This window comes from Vicugna pacos, chromosome 12 (assembly GCF_048564905.1).
Source record: "Vicugna pacos chromosome 12, VicPac4, whole genome shotgun sequence".
Taxonomy (NCBI): Eukaryota; Metazoa; Chordata; class Mammalia; order Artiodactyla; family Camelidae; genus Vicugna; species Vicugna pacos.
In genome coordinates, this window is record NC_132998.1 from 6,450,610 (window position 1) to 6,472,928 (window position 22,319).

Consider the following 22,319-nt stretch of genomic DNA (forward strand, 5'->3'; position numbering starts at 1 on the left):
AAAGGCCAAACAACTCAAGAGGTGTGGACACTATCGTACTGAATTACTTCCACTGTGTAGCTTAAACCTAAAGCTGGATTTCTGTTCTCAGCCGTCATGAACATTTATACACCACTTCCTTCTCTATTGCCCTCATAGTCAGCTCCTTGAGGCGATATTTATATGGTCAGCAGTCAGGCTGAGTGTAGGTAATATGACATTTTCGCCCTTACATACTGAGGAAAGAAAAAATCAATTTTTTTCACATGCATGTTCTTCTCTTCATTTCATTACGATAAATATAACTAAACCAGAATAGAACAATGACTTATAAGATACCCTTCTATTTCATCAGATTTGTACAACATGTTTGCTTTTTCTCAAAAGAAAAGTAACAGCTTTTGCTAGCGTTTATCTTACATGAATCACATCCCAAAAGTGTTCCTTTAGCAATGACTAATATTTTGATATAGTTATCTTCATGTTTTACCAGTCCCTTTACATAATTTTTTCTCAATATTTTTAGCAGAGCAGAAGCAGAGCAGAAGGCAAGGATGGAAAACCATACAACAGTGACAGTGTTTATCTTAGTAGGATTGACAGAGGACCCCACACTGAAGATTGTGCTCTTTCTCTTCCTGCTTCTCACCTACTTGTTAAGCATCTCAGGCATCTTGATGATCATCACCCTCACTCTGCTGTATTCTCATCTCAAGACCCCGATGTATTTCTTTCTTCGCAACTTTTCTTTCTTAGAAATCTCTTACACAACAGTCTGTATCCCCAAATTGCTGGCTAGCATGGCAACTGGTGACAAAAGCATTTCCTATAACTGTTGTGCTGCTCAGTTATTTTTTGCCTTCCTTCTTGGTGCATCTGAATTTTATCTCCTGGCTGCCATGTCCTATGACCGCTATGTCGCCATCTGTAAGCCCCTGCATTACACAACCATCATGAGCAGCAAAATCTGTATCCAGCTGGTCCTTAGCTCCTGGATGGCTGGTTTCCTCATCATTTTTCCAGGACTCCTTTTAGGCTTAAGCCTGGATTTCTGTGACTCCAATGTCATTGATCATTTCTACTGCGACACCGCTCCTCTCCTGCAGATCTCCTGCACAGATACACATTTGTTGGAAATGATGAGTTTCATCTTAGCTTTGGTGACCCTCCTGGTCACTTTGGTATTAGTGATTCTATCATACACTTATATTGCCCTGACGATTTTAAAAATTCCTTCTGCCAATCAGAGAAAAAAGGCTTTTTCCACTTGTTCTTCTCACATGATTGTCATCTCCCTCTCATACGGCAGCTGCATCTTCATGTACATTAAACCCTCGGTCAAACAGAGGATATCCTTAATGAAGGGTGTTGCAGTTCTCAACACCTCCGTCGCCCCACTGTTGAACCCCTTTATTTATACGCTAAGGAACCAGCAGGTGAAGCAAGCATTTAAGAACCTGCTACAAAGAGTTCTGTCTTTATCCAGGTAAAATCATGATGAAGTATGTAAGGGAAATTGATTATTAAGGAAAATGGCAAAGGAAATGCTTGGATTGGGTCCTGATTTTCTGATGGCACTACCTTTGTCCTTTCACTTCTTTCTGCTGTGTCATGATGTTTATATTCGCTGTTGTTTCCCAGTGATGTCTTCCATTTCAAAATAGCAAAACTTTCTTTTCTTATTCCATTATAGACATTCTCAAATTTGATCCCTTTCTCTCTTCTTCATTCATTTAAGTGTAGTGAATATTTGAAAGTTTATTTTAATCAATTTTATGCAGTATTTCATGGAGACTGAATTATTTCTATGTATGTGCAGTCAATTTTGTTCTTATATTTGATTTTTTAAAAAATCTTGAAGTTCAAAATGATTATCTGATATGGCTTCTTTGGAACTTGTTTATCACTGGCTTTTTGTCTTGATACACATTTTCTATTCTTTATAAATAAAGATATTCAAAGTGGGAAGTTAAGATTAAAATAGCAATGCCATTTTTTGTCCTGAGAATTAAAAAAAAATTCAAACTATGCTAGTGTTATAAAAAAATTATATGGTATATTATATTTTTGTTACATGCTATTCCATATAGGTAGGTAAATATTGAGTCATGAGGTGTAGTAAATCTAGGTAACTTTGATTAAGAATAAAATATGGCCAGAGAGGTCAATTTGATACTTTACCAGACATTTCCTATTCACCTTGGAACTGTTTTTTAGAGTCTACATGATAACATAATCATATAAGAAATAATAATAATAATATCATCATAACCAGTTAATTTATTTTGAGATATTATAAGGCCAATGTGAAAGTATAAAATAACTGTTGGATGAAATTATTAAATGCTAATTATTAATTCATTTATGCTACTGAATATATTTAGCATATACTATTAGGAAAAAAACAACAAAACAAACCACATGAGTCCTTTTCTTTAGAAGCATGTAATCTAGTTGTAAGTGAAAAATAGTCATAACAGAAGCCAGAAAATCCAATAAGATTGTTTACTTCTACCAAGTAATAAGATTGTGATCATAAGAATGTAAGATTTAATTTAAAAAGGCTCTGGGTACAATTGAAGTCGTATATTTTAAAACTATTTAAAAATCAGATCTCTATATGTAGCTGCCATTTTATAGAAAACACAAGTACAGATGATCGTGTTAAATAACATTAGACGGATCCAAACTATTCAGTTGAGAAAGTGGCATATTCTATATTAAAATAACTCAATTATTTCAACAAACCAAAAGCATAGAAAAAAAGATGTTAGGGGATATTACTCTAGACATTTTAAAACCTAAAGATGTATCCATCAAGTGAAACACGTAGACTTAGCCAAATAAGCTGCAAAGTGGCATTTTTAAGGGGTTGGATAATTTAAAATATGTGGACTATGATAATGTCGCTGGAGTTATGTTTTGTTAAATAATGGCGTATTTAGAGATGACATGATATGGTATCTGTTGTTTGTCTTACAATTGTGCTCCAAAAATATGAGAGAGCTAAAGACTAAACAGAAATAGTATGGTGTTTATCACAGCGGAAGCTGAAGGACCAGTTCACAGGTGTCCATTATATGTCTCTCTATAGTGTGTATGCATAAGTTTACCTAGTAAATAGTTTATCATAAAAATTAGCTGAGGACAAGTTAGAGAGAAGGCGTATGGCATGGTTAATGTTCCAATTTACATACTATTTTTCTTTAACTATCTCCTAATTTATTTGATAATTTGATTTAACTTACCCATGCCCTTTTCTTACATTTTCAAATATAGTAATAAAGAACACTCATGATAGTGTATAAATGAAGAAGGGAAAACTAAATATGCATTAATTCTATGAACATTCTTACTCTATGTGTAATGTTTTCTGGAATTGGTACCATAGAATTCTAAACCCTGAACACCCCGACTTCTACAACTCTTGCACGCGATGCTAAGGACAGTTACACAGAGAAAGTGGTCCCAGACACTTTTTATTTATGAATAATACTTCCTTTCCAAACCCCTAACTACAGCCTGCATAGGAAAGTAGGCTAGAAAGTATTTTTAATATTATTTAGATCATTAATAGGAACTACTATTTCTGTGCCAGGCATCATCCTAGCTGTCTGTATGTACTATCCGAATTTTCAAAATCAAGACAAAACAAGACAACTTGTAACAAATTATCCTTATTTTAACTTGTGAAAAAAATGAACTTCAATAAGTAACAGTAAATTACCCAGGATCACATTGCCAGTTAGTAAGAGAGACAGATCTCAAATTCGTTTCTGTTTGACTCCAAAGGCTGTGTGCTGCTCAGAACCACCACCCCCATGAGTTTGCGGCAGAGTAGGGTTCAGGCATGCCCAGAGAGCGATGACTTCTGTTTGTGGGTTGGGTTTGGAGGTGCGAAAGGAGACTTTCAGGCTCTCAGACACTCAGGTGCAAAAAGAGACTCCTAGTAACCTGATGTCACACCGGGTTACATCAGGTTGACAAAATTTACTGTAGTATCCTGTCATTTAACACATGTGACATGCCATTTAAAAAGCTGGAAAGCTCTGTAATAGAGCAGGAATGTACTTGGAGGAGCTTCTTACATGTTTACTATACGGCCTGGCACAGAATTAAATTGTCTTGAAGTTTGTAGGTAATTGTTTCTGTATGCCTGGGATAATCTCGTAATTTCTCTCTCTCTCTCTCTCTCTGTCTCTCTCTCTCTCTCACACACACACACCTTTATCTTGAGTTCTATCTCGGCCCTTTTACTTATTTATTTATTTGTGGAGGATGACTTCCAAAGAACCCGTGGGGTTCATAAACCACACTTGGATCCATAAACCACAGTTAGCCAGTCGAGCCATTGGACTCCCTGATCAGTTCAAGGTTGCACTTCTAACCCAGGCTTCAAAAGTGACCATTTTCTCTCTATAAACAAGGACTCAATTAGTTAGGCATGAGGTCAAAATCAGTTCAGTAAAACTCAAGTCAATAAATGTAAATGTTAGCGAGAATATTATTTTCTGTTAGAATTAGAGCTATGAATATAAAAAAAGAAACTTGGGTCTTTGGGAGACACGGAAGAGGGCATGTTTACATGACTATGAAGCCAGTATACAGAAAATCAGGGCCAGGAAAGAACTGGGGAAGTGCAAACACCAATGACGTAACTTGGTTTCCTGTACTCAACCTTAGCAAGGGCTAGCATCCCTAGAAATTTCAGGTTGGGTTTTCTATGCTCATAATCAAAACGAGTCTATTTCTTTGTTCTGTCTGATAAATGTTATCTCTGTGCCACTGTGTACATCTCAGCCCGTGGCAGCTTTCCAGACTTTTCTTGTCCAAAGAAAACGAATGCAAGAAAAATACATTCAGGACTTCAGTTAATTGCAACGTACCAATGCTTGTTTCTCTGACATATCTTTTTATCTTGATGGTAGCATAATGATCATACTGTTACTAAAACAAACTTGAGTCCACATGCCCATGCTCAGTAAAATCACAGTCAGGTTGTGGTGAAGGAAAGTGCAGGTGAAAAACCAGGAGTGTGGGCAGCGAATGCTCAGAAAACTCAAACTCCCTGATGGGTTTCAAGGAAGCCTTTTTAAAATCAACGTGAAGGAGGAGAGTCACACGGTGCATGATCAGCTCATGCACAATTCTCTGACTAATGATGAGGTGACAGGGCAGGGTCACAGGAGTTAAGGCCATCATTCCATAGGCTTAGCTGGTCTGGGGGCCGTGTTCACAGTCATCATGCAGTTAATTTCGTCCATTTGGTGGGGGTTTTGGTATCTATAAAACAACTCAGGCATGTGCATCAGCCTCTGTTACCTATGCCCTTCAGGAAGGAACTAAAGATTCTGCGATTGCTGCATGGTTGATACACTGTTTAAAATTGTTACAAGTTCTCCTGGCACCACTGCTATTTCTGTCCCTACATGTTCACATCCTTTTAATCATTAATTCTTGAGTCAGGCTTTTGTGACTCAGAGGAGGTCTGGGAGAATACAGCTTTTCTACAGGCAAGAGGCAGGCAGAGGACGAGGGAGTGGTTCTGTCCTAGGAAGGCCCCACAGGGTCATGCTTGGTTATAATACAAGATATTTACATTAGCAGAAACTGGGTAAAAAATTTCCCAAATGAAAGAGTTTACTGAAAAACAATCTGTCCCCCAAAATGTCAACAAAAACTACTTGATGTCATTAGGGAACAAAAATAGCACCTAGGTCTTGAGAAGCTTGGTTCTTGGAGAGGATACTTACCAAGAGGATCCCATATATTCGACAACTTTCTATTAGAATATTTTGCTCTTTTCCATGTAGTTGGTGGTAAACATCACTCCCAATGATGGTGTGTGAAAGCTTTCTTCTCCCACACGAGGCTGGAGGGAAACAAATGGGAATCCTTATCTATCAGTGTAAGCGGAACCTTTCTTGGAGAAAAGAAACTTGTCTAAAATGCAACTGAAGACTCATTAGCCTGACATTTTTCAGTGCTTTTTCCATCAACACGTTTGATCAATCTCAATCCTCAAGCATTGGAAGCCTGAGACCACAAGTATAAAGCAACAGCTAGCTGATGAAGAATCTTAGAAGAAATTCTTGCTGTCTGCTCGTCTCTGAACGTTTTGCCATTTATGTTGCCAAGTTGAAAGAGCCTGGGTAAAATATAGGCTTTCAGTTCAGAGCACTGTAATCTTATATCCTAAGAATAAACACAATGAATTCATCATTTCTCGAAAAGTATGAAACATAGGAAGCACAAAACATCATCTCATTCCTTGTTTTGACCAAGGCTGTCTACCTTCACCTGTGGGTCAAGATAAATGAAATTCTATTTGTAGGAATAAATCATTTTCCAGAGCCTTTAACATTTGCATATAGTTATGAGTATAGAGTAAACAATTTACAAGCATACCAGAGTTTCAAATGACCAAAAGTTAAAAAACAAAAAAAAACACACACACACAAATAGAGACTCAAGATCTACATATATTTAGCGCACAATATATAAAGAAATTAACAACTTAAAATAACTGGTATTTGGACAATAACTGACAAATATCAGAGCTATTTAAACCAAAATTAATTTATTTTTATCTGTTTAGATGTTAGGGCTGATATGTTGAAACTCTTCCTTAAAGTCATTGTATTTCTATGCTCGTACGACCTACAATGGTGTCAGAATTCTGGATGTGTTCTGTCTTACTTATTCACCCTTCCTAGTCATTCACTCCTACTCATGGCTCCAAAAGGCTTGCTACCACATCTACATAACAATAGTGAGAGGGGGTAAAGTGGAAGAGGAGGATCAACCACTTGAATCAGAAGATAATCCATGGAAGTTGAACAAGGGATCTTCATTTACATCCTTTGGACAGAATTTAGTTACATGGACACAACAAGTCGCAAGGAAGGCTAGCTAGAGACACGGATAAATACGCATTCAATGTAGAAGAGGTAGAGAATGCTTAGTTATGAGATATCAGTTTAAAATCCAGTAGAAAATACCACAGAGACTGTTTGGAGAAAAGACAGCTTTCAGAAAAGAAGCTGAGGTCGTACAGGACACGAAGTGGTAGACGTGTCTGGAGAATTAATACTGGTGCCTTTGGCCTGAGGGACACATTTTTCTATGACAGCCTAAGTTCTCTGACTTATATAGTCAATTTTTATTACCAATTAAAATAATATTTTCTTTTCTGTTTCCAAATCCTTCCGTATGTGTTTGGGATTTCAAAACTTGAGTGCGTGGGAGGGCAAAATATACTAAGGAAATCGACACTGAATTCTCTGGAGACAAAGGAGGTTTTTGTTTTAATATATAATTTTACTTTTTAAAATATTTAGTGCCTGAGAAGAACACTTGTATAACATATAATTTTGATCCTTTGGAAATGATTTCCTTGAATCTCATATCCTCCTGAGATGTCTTCATAATCTTTAGATCTGTTCCTTCAGGGCATGGAAAGCATAAATACTCCATGGGATCAAATGTTGGCTAACTTTTTGTGGCATTGTGGGTAATGCTTGGAAATGTGTTCCACACACAAATAATCAAATTGTTGTAATGGGAAAATGTTATACTCTAGTCCAAATATCTGAGAAAAAAAAAAGCTTTAGTTACACAGCATTTACTTTTATAAAGTTGCCATAAATGGGTAAGAAAAAACAGGTATAGACCAAGAGGTGGAGCGAGATCCATTCCAACAGGAACGGAACATCAGTGTCTCTGTTCAGCGTGATGGTAAAGGAGTTGAACACTGAAGCAGAGAGGATTTTGTCAGAATTAATGTCTGTATCTATCGCCTTTAAAAAGATGTTTGTAAGTATTTTTGACAAACAGCTTTGGATTCAAAAAGATAAAAAGAATTGGTATGTCTAAAATTTAAAGACCACATTTCTTGTTAGATATATTTTAACTTACTTTTATTCTGTTTTTCCCATTATTAATCTCTTTTTTTAACCTTTTAATTTCATTTAATTAAATTTTGATTTGAGGAAAATGATGAAGGAAGACATATGAAGTACAATGATAATTTAGTACTGAAAACCTTTTCCTTTTTAAATTTATCTAATACTGATAATCCTTAAGCTTCTCTAGATATTACTGGAACAACTTTTATTTGTCCTTCTATGCTTATTTTTCTTGATAGATACGCCTTTTCAATAAAAATGTGTGTTTGAGAGGTTGGAAATAATCATCTTGATAACCTCAATGCAGAACACATTGTCTTAGGGTGCCCTTCACAAAGACTTAATCATCTGAACGTGTTTGATGATGAAGAAACTGAGGAAGTAACATTTCCTTGGCAATATCATTGACCTTTTTTGTTAAAGAAATACACTATATCTGGTCTAAAATTATTTGTACAAAATGTTGTACGTTTAAGAGGACAGCTTTGAAAAATACACTCTTTCAAACTGAATCCTGGTCTTGAATTTGTTAGCTCTGCAAATCTGAACAGCAGGGCTGTCTCACTTGATATGTGCCCAGTGTGGAGAATGGTTACCTACAGTTAATGTTTCTTTAATGACATGTTAGTCATACATTTAAATATCCTTGGGATTGGGAAATGCGTGCCTCCTAACTTTCTGTCAACAATTCTGAGACTCATTATATATGTTTGAAATTACCAAATACTCACGCCCCATCACTTTAGGCCATGCTGATCTCAAAATTGTTCATCTTTTCGGTCTATATTTAGGGCAAAGAATAAAGTGGGAAGTGTAAAGAACAGAAGCAGATGGAGAGAAATTTCGTTAGTCACAATTTCCTCCTTACGATTTTTATTTGCTAATTCTTACTTACTACATTACTTATTTTACTTACAACTTTAAATATTTTAATTTTAAAAATGACTTCTTTGCATATTCCCATCTTCTTTTAAATTTTTCTGGAAACAACTGTCCTGTCTCTAAGAGCCCTTCTGCCTTTCTAGGTTTCCATAAGTCTTTGTCTTTCTCTTTTCTCTTCCTCTTAAGCCTTCCACAATTTCCTGAACACATGTTTATATATTTTTATCTGCTCGTGTGTCCTGTATTCTCATTTCCACTTTTTTTTTTTTGACCTGGCCTACTCTCAGAATTGTAACATGTAGAGGAAAACTCCAATTTCTTGTTACACATACTGAAATTTTCAGATTATTTCTGCTGATTTGGGGGCAGGGACCAAAATGGGAAGTGTGAGAGCAGTAATAGAGACTGAGAAAGGAAATACTAACGAGGACAGAAAATAAATATATTCCCATTGTCACATATTCACTTATCTGAAATAGGATCTCACGAGCCATGGAAGTACATGGCACAGTTATCAGGCATTTGAGTTTGATTAATTGAGCAAAATGGTGTAGGTACATTAGCCATGATATTAACGATGGCTGGGGCTGTGTGTGTGTGTGTGTGAATGCAAAACACGGGCTGATATATACATGACAGGAATCATTTTGCGCTTCTTACACAAATCTCTTAGTTAAACAGGAAATGACATTAATCCCAACTCTTGCAATAAAATCAAGACAGGAAAAAGCATTTTTCTATACTTTAAGGCTATTTAACTTATCTCTAATTTATTCACACAAAACAATCAAAATTTACTACCATCACATAGGTTATTCTGCGTTAGAACTGCAATTAAGATTGAAATATCTGTCCAGATACTCTGGACAAGCAAACTGTTGTTCCTCCCGGCATAACCATTGTTAAAACTTGAATGAGCATTGTGTTATTCTATCTGAAACATAATTTTGCTAACTTTACCTTAAACACTAGTTATCATTATTATTTTTCCATTGAAATCATCATTTTCTGTATTTCCTATTTTTCCTATGTAGACCTGGAAGAGTGTAGGCCAGTAATAGGAAACAGTGTAAGAATGACAGTGTTTATTCTCGCAGGTTTGACTGATGACCCACAATTGAAAGTTGTGCTATTTATCTTCTTGCTTCTCACCTACTTGCTGAGCATCACTGGCAATCTCATCATCACCACACTCACTATCACCAAGAAAACATTGAAAAAAATTTTAAAACCTTATTTCGGTTTCTGTGATTTTGTTGTTATACTGTACCACTAGACAATGTATCATATATATATACACACATATTTATGATAAATGAATTGTTCATTAATGATAACCATGGTAATTCTCTATTCTTGCTTTTATTATTTTCCTTTTCTTGATTTCAATACTTAGTTATTTTTATTTTTGTAGAATAAAACTATTTAAATATCATAGCATTTTCAATATTGGTATATTTTCATTTTATAATTTTATACATACTACTACATAACATTATTTTTTACTACCTCAAATTTCAAGTTTAATTTCCTATTAGAATTAAGAATTATTTTAGGTTTTCTCTGCTTTGTTTTCCAAATTTGTTAGTTCCTTTTCTTTTTTTTCTCTTAAAAATTATTTTCCTGTTTTATAATTTTTTAGAAAATTTGATCTTGTCCTATATTTGTATCTCATAAATGTTATTTTTTAACTTAGTGTGTTATCCAATTAATCATTTTCTATAGATATTTTGGGGAAATGTGTTTTGTCTGTATAGTAAATTGTTTCATACATAAGTAACAAAAATTTATTGAAGTTTTATTAATTTTTCAACTTGTTCTGTTGCCAATATTGCTTTCATTATAGTAAATTTATGCTTATATTTAAATTTTAAAAATATATTTTGCTATGCTGCTCATATTATAAATTTTTAATACTATTTCCCTTTTGTGGATTGAATCAAGTAGTGTGAAGAAGAAAAACATGGCAATTTTGAAGACTCATTTGAATATGATAACTTGTGCATGACAAGCTGAATTGTGAAACTAGAGTGAATAACTGAAAGGAATTGACAAACCTCCTGTTTTAGATGTTTGTTTTATTTTCTGTAAAACATGATTAGGTATCTGGTCATTTGAGCTGAATATGGTTCAGCCAGGGTAAAAGAACAGGAAATGGGGTACATGATAGTTTGCATGGGTTTTTTAATTTGGTCTTTAAAAGAGTCTGTGATAGAAGGCTGGGATTCTTGAGAATTTTAAGCGTGAAAACCCCAAAATGTGGAATGATTAGCCCATGGGCACACTTCTTATTGGTGCCAATTCACCACTAGATTTCAGCACTCTCTATATCAAATTCCATATTTTTTTCACGGTAGCTTACCTCAACTTAAACTAGTTAAGATAAAAATATTTCTTAATAACTAGGTATCACCCCCACCCCAATCCTGAAGATTTGAATAATTGGTGAGGAAACTTCTGATTCACTGTTTTTTCAAGGAGAGTACCGTCTTAATTATGCCAGAGGACAAAATCCCTGTAAGATATTCTTTTCGTTTAAAGTGTCTAATGTACCTTCTGGAGTTTATAGTTAAACTTACATCTTTAAGGCAGCAAACCCTGGAGGCCAATCGAAACTCACAGAGAACTCTTCTATTGTTGCCATTAATCATCTTTGTCCTTGGAGAATATGATACAAATATTTTTAATTAATGATGAAGTCATCCTCAGGGTAGCATGTTTGGAACCAGTTCTACTTTGATGGTTTCCAAATAGTGTAATACCCAACGGATGTCTAAAATAATACTGCATTTTCACAGCAAGTGTGCCAGTTAGCGAGATACCTAAGAGAGACAGAATCATGCCTTAAAGAAGGTTAATGAGAAAATGGGACTCCACTGGTCTCAAAGTACAGTTGGGGGATAGGGTAGCTAATTCCTCAGACTTCCTCAGACAAATTGATCTGGTTTTGCCATAATTAGCTATCGGTTATGCCAGGGCAACCGGATGATTCCCATAGCAGGTAACTTTTGTAACCTGCTATGAATTATCTTAAATAAAGCCCATGCAAAATAACTCACAATTTTAATCAGTCTCATTGGGCCCTATTAAAAGGTAAATTTAGTCAAAGAACAAAATTAGAAAGAACTTTAAGAAAGCTCTGAATAGGCGATTATAGGACAACACAAGCTTGAAACAGTTTTAAGTGGTACATTAAATATTTAAAAACATAGAGTCAGAGGCAAGTGTTTGCTTAAGTTTTCATACTTGTCCTACACTCACAGACAAACACACATATCCTCACAGGAATCTCTTGGGTGAATGTCAGCATTATTGGAGTAGTTTCCAAAGAGTCCACATGTTAAAAGTAATTTTAGCGTATATGCAAACACTATTATTTTCTGAATCCTTCCATGGGGAATTTTATCTGCCCTTGACCACATTTAAAAAAATCTATTTGAAGGAATACTTTGTAGCTTTCTGTTTAAACTCATTTTACATTTCTTACTGTCTGGAAGTTAGTTTAGAATTTATTTACATTTATTATTCCTCCAGTGGAAATAATGATCTTATATTATTCATCAGGTTTAATAAATAGGGAAAAATAAAAACTCTTTCTCTAAAACTGTTTTCTCTATATATGGACAAATTTGAATCACTGTTTCTCTTACTTCTCACACACACAAAAAATAATATTTTACCCAATTTTTTGGCATTTTAAGTATAGATTTTAAAAATCAGTTTGAATGGTAAGATGCCATTAAATCATTTCTCTTGAGATGCTGTTATTGGGAGAATTTTTTAATCACTTTTTGTTGAGTTATAGTCATTTTATATATTGGGAGAATTAAAGAAGGCATTTCCATTAATCAATTAGATAAATACATTAAAATTTTACTTCCTCAGTTAACATACTCATTATTTATATTCCTTTCAAGGTCACAAATATAGATTATAGATGTTTTATACACATATATATAGATGTTTTTATAACCCCCTCAGGGCTATCGTTTGATTGATTAGATTGAGTAGTCGTTTTGAACTACGTTACGAACTGTCACAGTGTGATGCAGTGATCTCAGTCAGTCTTTTTAACCAGAGCAGCCACACAAATAAAGAATTAATTTCACCACTCATGATTTTAGAATTTGATATCAATTAAATATCAAAATCATAGCACAAGCAACCTGTAATAGCTATTGAGTATACACAGGATTTGAGGAATGGCTATCAAAAAATCCTCATCCAGATCTTCTCAAAGACATCTATTAGCCACCACAAAAGAGTTTTCTTCCTGTCATCCACCAAGAGTTTGAAATAACTTGGGGAAGATAATTATGGGGAGGAATTATTTGACTGTGATGATTAAAACTGGTAAATATGAAGGAAGTGAGTGAAATGGTGAAAGTGATAAATCTGTCTGTAACTACATAAAACAACGCGTAGAGTCTTTCTACTTTTATGTTCAGAATAATTGAAAAAGAAAACAAGGCATTATGTCAGCTGTTCACCAAAAATAATGCATATTATACCTTCTGACTGAGGCTGACTTCAGACACTAAATAATTAAGCCATAATTCATAAATGTTTTTACATTTCCAAGAATCTCATATCATTTCTAGGTGGGGGATTAATTATTTTACCTAAGAGAGGTAATGTTTTAAATTTTAAAGCTTTCCCTAAAGTATTTAGATATTCTTATTATCATTTTTAGTTAAATAAGAGAATTTCAGTTTTGATGATAGGTTAACAGATGATTATGGAACAAAAATTATTCTTAATTACGTTTAATTACACTTGTCTATCATATAGCATTCATGCATATAAATAATTCCTTCAAAGACTGGAAACCACATTCTACCTAAAGATAGAGGGTGGGGATCTGGAAGGCGGAAGACAGTGGAGATTTACATTTTAGGTACCCTCTTTTAGTGTTTAACATTTTCAAACGCAAAATGTGTTTTCTTATTTGATGGAGGTGCCTTAAATAATTTAACTTAACAAACAATTCGAAGTGAATCCTTTCTATGTGCTTCCTAAACAAATAACCAGTTAGCATATACTTAAATAGCTTCATCAGTTGAGCATTTCATATTTTTGAATGCTGTCTATTTCATTTTCAAATGGCTCTGCCTCTTGGAAAGGTTTTCTTCATACTGAGCAGAAGGGTGCTTTCCTGTGAGTTCCTCCCATTGCTGTAAATTCTACCCTTTTCACCTTTGTGAATAAATCAGACCCCTTGTATCAGTCCTTTACATGTCTCATGATAGTGACTTCAGTCTTCTTGTATGATACTCAGCTCTTCTAATGCAGTTTATAAATTATTGTGGAGAGGGATTCTAAGGAGTTATAAATGCTGTTGAGAATAATAGGTGACAAAAAAAAATGAGTCATATGTGAAATGCTCTTCCTTTGGTATAAACATGAAACAGAGAAGAAGCAAAAGAGGGAAGGATCCTATGTCCTTGAGTAAATTTTAAATAATTTTAATAAATGTAATACTTTTAACAGAATTGCATATGTCACATTATCTTGATAGCTAAAAATGTCACAAAGTGTCGGATTTTTTTTAAAGGTGTAAAAATGTCCAAACTTAATTAACCTGCACTCAGATACAATTACCACACATTCCGTCCACCAGATGGCACTGCTAGGAAGCTTTTCATAGGTAAGTCGATCGATGGTCTTCCTAACTCCACACAGTGAAATAAACTGCCTCTGAATGTAGCTAACTGAAAGCATAGTGAAACATATTCAAAATAGATTTCTTTCCTCCAACCCATGGTTGGTGGAGTGTCAAGAAAATGTATAAACTGAGTATTTTATAAATTTCTAATTTCCTATAAAATTTTTGAAATTGAAAATACAAATTAGCTAAATTGGTTTGGGGATTGGGGTAAGGTTAGGTACATTAATACCATGTGACTGAATTAACCTTCAATATCTGTGTTTTTTCTTTAGCCTTTTTTTTTTTTTTTGCTTTTACACTTAAGAAATTTTGTTCACCTTAATCAGTTTATTCTTCGAGTTCAAACTTCCTCAATCCTCTGTTTTCATTATCAACAGAAAGCTGATATTTGGGACCAGGCCTAATCAGGCCCTGAGTATCATTTGCCCAAACAAGTTATGACCTTTCCAAGGCAGCTGCAGACCTCATTGCCACAGCCAAAGACAATGCGGGAAATTTCCTGTGAATTAACTAAAACATTTTGAGTATGTTTTATAAATAATTTTTCTTCATATCTGCAACAAGGAGGAAGTGGACTGCTGCACCATTCAGCCACCTCTAAATGTGAACCCTGAAGAAAAGGGTATAACTTATTTAAAAATATATAATAGTATAATATTTAAGGTCATGAATTTATCATTTACAAATGCTGTTGCCATTGGCAAGTTTCTTATATTCTCTGTACCTGTTTTTACATCTTTAGAATGGAAATAATAATATCCTCCCTGCAGGGTTGTGAGATACAAGGGAGACAGACTTGTAAAACACATGCCTGGCATGCAGCAGGTGCCAAATGAATATCTGATCTAATTATTATCGTCCCCTTTCTTGTAAGGAGAGGTGGCTTCAGGCAAAGATCTACATTACATTCTCACAATGGCCCGTTGTCTAACTACAGAGAAGGATCTGAAAAGTACAAGATCTGTGGCGTAATAACAAGCGGTTTGGAGAAGGAATGCAAACTTGAATATCTCACATGGGTTTAAATCTTGAAAATAACTATGTCATTCAGTTTTTCACTCTTACATTGAAATTAATTGAATACCTATCATTATCAGACTCTGAATTAAGTTTTGGGGACACAGTAATAAGACATGTCCCTGCCTTCAGGAATCTACAATTTAGTGAAAATACAGGTATTAATAAAAGAAACACAACTAAATGAACAACAAAAGCACCATAAGTATGGAAAAACCCATGACCCAAAGGAAGTTAGATAGTGTCATAAATTACATAATAGGAAGAAAAGATGGCATTGTGGCAATAAAACAAAGATTTCATAAATAAGTGATTACTGATTGAGATTTGACAGAAGAACATGGATTAATTAGATGAGAGGAATAGTTATTGGAGTGGGAGGTTCTGGGGAGAGGAAACAGCATGCACACTATCTACCTGATGAGATGGTACTCAGGAAACTGAAAGAAAATCACTGAAACCGAAACAGAGAGAGCACGGTGCTAGCTGAGGCTGGGAGAGCAAAGAGGATCCAGATCATACGGAGTCATTTTGGCCATGGTAATCGTTTCAGTCTTCACCCTAAAAATTATAGGAACTATTGTATGTGCTTGAACGTGGTGGCGGTATAATGAAAGTTATACTGTACAACTTATCAGCGGGACTGTAGTTTGGAACAGAATGAGAAAGGTCAGTCCTAGTGGATGCAAAGAGGTCAAGTAAATGGTGAAAGATGATGACAGTTTGGAGCATGCCAGCAGAAATAAGGAGAGGCAGACGGATTTTCATGAGTTTCCTGTGCATCACTGTCATTTACAGGAGATTGAATATAGTGACAAAGACAGCTATGTTACAAGGACAATCCTGAGATGCCTGTCTTCTGTACAGGGTGGATGGTATAGTAATTTGTGCTAAGATATAGAATGGAAAATTCTGGCATATTTTTCAAGGTGGGGTTTACTCGTAAGTTTAGTTTGGGTGTGTCCTGTTGGGATGCCTTGAATTTCCAAGTGTGGTATCAATTAGAAACTGGATCTCAGATTTCAAAACTGGTTCTGTGGGAGGCTAGTGGTTAATGTATTATTGAAATTAAGATGAAAAGGGGACGTATCTAAATGTCAATGGAAGATATATAACGTTAGAGACTATGTGTTATCAGCCAGCTTCAGGAATTGGTCTTTGTTGTCTTACAGATCATTTACTGAAAGAGTTGGCTAAATACTTTTTTTTTTTTTAACACAAAAGAGGCTTAAAAATGGTAAGTGTCTTCAAAACCTTTACAGGGGACATTCTGATAGTAAATCTTTACCCAAAAAAAAAAAAGACTTTTACAATTTCACATATGCCCAACACTTGTTCTTCCTCTGTCTTTTTTCCATTGCGTTGAAATGACAGCTTCTTCTAAAAAAAAAGAAGTTTCCTGCTGTGTGTGCCTGGAACAGCAAACATATCTTTCTTCTAAAAAGTGAAGTTTGGGTTTAATATTTCTAGTATGCATTGGAGGCTTTCTTACCAAAGTAGTTGGAAATTTTAAAAATAGCAGTGAAATAAGAACTCTGAAGATAAAATGAATAAGATTTACGTACATTGTATTTTATGAATTTATAGATCAGCCTGTTAATTATAAAAAGTTTACCAATTTTCCATTCATGAGATTCTCATTGTTTTTGACAAATTCTCAAACTGGAGAAATCATGTGAGGATAGATGATTCTAGCCATTCAAATTTCTACTTAAGACGGGGTATAACATAAATGCTATGTGTGTCACTGGCTTTCATGTAACAAAAACAAATATTTGTAACAATGCTTAGTTCATTAGGAACAGAATTATGACCTGGCTTTGCCTTTTTCCAATCACTGTTTAATCTTGCTCGTTTGAGTCCTCCTTTCATAGCCCTGGACTATCTCTGTCAGTTTCTGTAACTTTCAGATATCTTTTAATTATGGAAATTTAATAAACTGAATTTTGGAGACACATCTAATTCGAAACTCAGGCAATGCCTAATGCCTAACAGCTTCTAGACCCCGTGTCACCCAGGGAATTAAGTCAGGGGTGAGAGAGAGGGAAAGGGCAAATGTCTTTACTGGGTGAGACCCAGGTAGTTTACACTGTGGCGCAGTTGTTGATATATGAAGCTATTAGTTTTCCATTTTTCTGGTTCTTTGTTATCTTCCATTGGAGCTTTGTAATTTTCCTCATATAGATTTTATACATATTTTGTTAAATTTATATTTAAGTTGGTTATTTTTTTAAGCATTCTCTAATCCACTCCTTTCAAACCTTGCTTTTAAAGATTGCTACAGTGAACCTCAAAAGTACAGCAATAACTGGATGTGAAATGGCCCTGATGTTGATGTTCACATATCCCGCCAAACACTAGTGGATACAAGCAAGATCAGTCTTTAACATGTCATCATTTGAGGCTCGATTCAGGTGGGAGGACTTCAGCTGCCCCAGGTGCCACGTTCAGCAAACATGCAAATGGATACCTGTAGTCCAGTTTCACCTTTTAGCAGGCATCCTGCTTCCGACGATGATTCTCTTTGTGGCACGAGCAACACCTTCAATATAATTAGATGTGCTCACAGCCCTCCCTTCCATCTAGTGTGAGAAGTGGAAGGCACATCTCCCCAGGAAGCCCAGTCTTACAAGTGCAACAATTTCAACCTGCCTCACCCCTCCTCAGTCAGCCTTATATGCAGGTGGGTGCATGGAGATGGCTGGGGTGATTTTCCACCTTTTTAGAAAACCCAGTTCTTATTGGCTCATTCTCAGTCTTCTTAAGAATTTAAAGTTCCTCTCCTTCAGCTGTACCCTCTTCTGAAATTGCTAAACAAGTGAAAAAAGCCCCACTCCAGAGCATAAAAGCATAGTTCCAGTGAATATAATATCAATTTTTATTACATGACTTTTAAAATGCTTACTGTCTTAAAAAAATCTTATAGTGATAAATGTCATATCAGGTTTTATCATTTTGGAGGTCGGTGGAGGTACTGAGTATACTGAAGATTTCTGGTACTGAAAATCCTCGTAGGCCTGGAAATCATGTCAAGTAGTCTTAACCTGGGGAGCTGTGCTGGGCGTGTCTCCCAGGAGTGGGCGTGTCTCCCAGGAGTGGGCGTGCACTGGAAAGCATCTCACTGGTGTCCATGACTTTCTGTTACTTGAACTCAGGATCTGTTCACATCTTTTCCCTGCCGTACATTATACAATAGGGCATATTTGAGGCTGCTTTTTTGGATCCTCTCCTCATTCTTCTAAACCAACAGTCAGTACTGATAGGTCTCTAATGATATGTGTGGAAAATAGTCTTTTAAACTTTTACCTTGGAGAGGAACTGCTTTGAAATTCAATGTGATTAGAATAATCAGTTGAACAAAGCAATATACTGTGCAGAGAATGATAGAAAAATTGAGAGCAAAAACAATCACAATTTTAAAATTAGATAAATAAGAAAAAAACTTGAATAGCAGTATCATATTTTTATAATTGGCCTATATATATATATAATGTATATTTCTCTAAAACTTAATTCATATGAAAAAACAAAAAATCAGTAGATAAGAGAAAAGGAAAAATCTAGCTTTGGACAAAAATTCAGTGTCCCTCACTGGATTTACAAGTTAAATACTTAGAGGCGTATCACAATGTACATCACTCATCAGTATTTATTAGCAATTGATTATTTCAGATGCCTGATTATTAAGATGTATACAGAGCAGACTAGTTAGGAGCACGTACTCCACTTCAGGACTTAAATCACAGCATCCTATGTTTGGCACTAAAATGTGTTAATTACTTCATATTCATTTTTAATTTTTTTCTAGAGAAGAACATTTCATTTTCTTCGGTCAAATGGTGTGAAACATACTAACCTTAATTCCACTACCACTGTAGAAGGGAAAAAAATGAATGGTGTCCAGGACCCAGGAGATGCTCAGTACATTTGTTGATTGAATATTGTTGAACAAATGATAAATAATTTAAATCATGTAATAAGCAAATGATAGAAAAATGACCCTACCACATAGTTCCCCTGCCTAAACATTGAGAAACATGGAACAGATCCAAGGGTCTCCTGGTCGCCATCCGGTAAGTACGTGAATGACGCACCGTGTTGGCAGGGCGGTCAGAGACCTGGGTGACCTCTCTGTGCGGCAGTGTGAGGTTCAGGCCATTTGTCTGAAAGGGCTCCTTCGTGTTAGTCTCTGAAAGGCTCCCTTCACGTCCTGGTTCCTCAAGGCGTAGATGACGGGATTCAGAGCAGGCGTGACCACCGTGTACAGGAGCGCAGCGGCTTTGTCTGCTTGCGGAGAGTGCGCAGCCTTCGGCTGGAGGTACGCGAACAGGGCGGTGCCATAGAAGAGAGAAACAACCAGGACGTGAGAGCAGCGAGTGGAGGAAGCTCCGCGTCTGCCGGCGGCCGAAGGGATTCCCAAGATGGTCAGCAGAACGCGCGCGCAGGAGCACAGGATGAGGAGGCAGGGACTCATGATGAAGAGCGCGGACACAGCGAACAGCACAATCTCATTGTGGGACGTGTCAACACAAGCCAGTCTCACGACAGGCATGATGTCGCAAAAAAAGTGCTGAATCTCTCCTGTTCCGCAGAAGGGCAGAGTGAAGATCCACGTGGTCTGGGCTGACTCCACCACGACCCCGGTGGTCCACGATGCTGCGGCCAATTTCAGACACACGGGAGGGCCCATCAGCAGAGTGTAATGCAGGGGGTGACAGATGGCTACAAAGCGGTCATAAGCCATGGCTGCTAGCAGGCAGCACTCTGTCAGTCCCAGGATGGTAAATACGTACATCTGAGCTGCACAGCCTCCCACACTGATGGTCTTGGTCTCCACCAGCAGGTGCACCAGCATCTGAGGCACCACGCTGGTGATGTAGCACAGCTCCAGAAAGGAGAGGTTGACTAGGAAGAAATACATGGGAGTGTGCAGGGAAGGGGTGGCCCAGATCAAGCAGATGATGAGGAGGTTTCCTCCCACCGTGAACAAGTAAATGGTTAAGAACACAACAAAGAGCACAGGCTGTAACTCTTCCAGAGAGGAGAACGCCACAAACGTGAACGTGGTGCAGACGGACTGGTTTCCACTCATAATCGGCTCAGAGCCAGGCATCTGTGGAGACACAGACAGGGCACACAATGCCTAAAGGAATCCCGTCACCTGGCGTAGGTCTCTATCCGACTCAGAGAAAGGAGCGTTTCTCGGATCAGAGGTCTGACAAGCGACCTACACACTGGATTCCTTTTGCTAAAGCTTTGGAAATAACTGCCCAATTAAACTGCATGCAAAACTTCTACCTGACCTTGAGTTCTGGATTTTCAGAGAAACTTAGAGAAAACAATGGCATTAATTTACATAATCTGATTTTTGTTTTTATCTTGATATTCTACTCATATACACAGACTGTTATGTGAGTAATATGTACGAAGGCGTTTTAGTTGTAAAGGAGGCACATAAAACCTAAGTGTAAAGAGTTAAATATAAAGGTACTACATCCTGGTCCTCTGGATTCCACAATTTTTCCTTAGAGCCACACTTAAGGGCTTGAAAGGGAAAATTTCTAGCCATTTATCTATTCATGTTCTTACATATTTTTACTAATTTTGATTTGAGAAGAGTAAGATTGTATTTAGGCAGCTAGAATCCATGGAAACCAAAACTAACAGAATCTGCTTTCTACAACCTCAGTGTAATTTTGCAGAAAATTTTGAAAGGGAGAACATACCTAGAACCACAAGGCAAACTTTCTGTTCCTTGTCAGGCTTGTAGACATCCTATAATTCCAAATTATAATGTGGTGATGGAACAGGCGGTATTTATATTCTGACTGGAGACCATAGGGATTGCATCACCGCACAGTGTAACTATATTTGTCTCAAGAGGACTTTGTTCAAAACAACAATGACAAACATTCAATGGAAATTTGGATTTCATAATTTGAATACATTTTTCAGAGGTAATGTTTTGCTTTCAGTCACATCACTTAAATTTCAATGTGTAAAACAGTTTCTAATTGATTTCCATCTTGAAATTTAAATAATTATTGAACTGTATGGATATTTGACATAATAATCTTCCTTAAGCTTTTCCAATGGATAGAGACAGCTCAGGTCTTCATGATGTCAATAGACCCAGTGCAGGACACAAAGTAGGCTCCATAAAGCCACAGAGAACATTCACCTTATTCATTGTCTATAGTTAAAAGGTCTGTAGTAGAAATAAATGGGCCTGATCAGGAAAAATTAATTTTTTTAGATACTACATATAAGTGATATCATATAGTAGTTGTCTTTCTATGTTTGGCTTACTTTACTTAGCATAATCCCCATACCTCCACCTCCAAGTAAATCTATGTTCTCACAAATGCCTGGATATTCTTCACTTTTTATGGCTGAATAATATTCCTCTTTACCATTGGTCTTGGTAACAATTTTTAGAATACAAAAAGGCAACCTATAGAATGAAAGAAAGCATCTGCAAACCAATAAAGGTTAATACCCCTAATATATAAAGAACCCATGCAACTCAATAGCAAAAAACAAATAATACAGTTAAAAAATGAGAAAGGAACCTGGATATACATTTCTCCAAAGAAGACATACAAACGGCCAAAATGTGTATGAAAAAGGTGCTGAACATCCCTAATTATAAGGGAAATGCAAGTCAAAACCACCTTGAGATGTCATTCCACATCTGTTAGGGCTGTGATTGTTAAAAAGCTAAGAGATAATAAGTGCTGGTAAGAAAAGGGAATCCTTGTGCCCTGTTGGTGGGAATGTAACTTGGCACAGCCATTATGGATAACAGTATGGAGGGTCCTCAAAATATTAAAAACAGAATTACCATATGATCTGGCACTCTCACT

At 36.2% G+C, this 22,319-nt stretch overlaps 2 protein-coding genes across 5 annotated transcripts in view; one reads left to right on the plus strand and one right to left on the minus strand.

The window, feature by feature from the left end:
* LOC140685360 (olfactory receptor 10C1-like) overlaps window positions 1-22,319 on the minus strand; it is a 333,851-nt gene that overhangs the window by 19,850 nt on the left and 291,682 nt on the right. For 3 of the 4 annotated variants that reach the window (XM_072972576.1, XM_072972575.1, XM_072972574.1), the window contains one exon: window positions 19,572-20,566. In XM_072972576.1, coding sequence (XP_072828677.1) covers window positions 19,604-20,566 — 963 coding nt within the window. In that variant the 3' untranslated portion in view covers window positions 19,572-19,603. Of the gene's footprint in view, window positions 1-5,732; window positions 5,852-19,571; window positions 20,567-22,319 lie in introns of those variants that run through there. The other variant, XR_012078258.1, reaches the window with a different exon arrangement.
* LOC102528865 (olfactory receptor 6C74-like) lies at window positions 534-1,469 on the plus strand. The gene has a single exon (XM_006203162.3). The coding sequence runs from the start codon at window positions 534-536 to the stop codon at window positions 1,467-1,469; it is 936 nt and encodes a 311-aa protein (XP_006203224.1).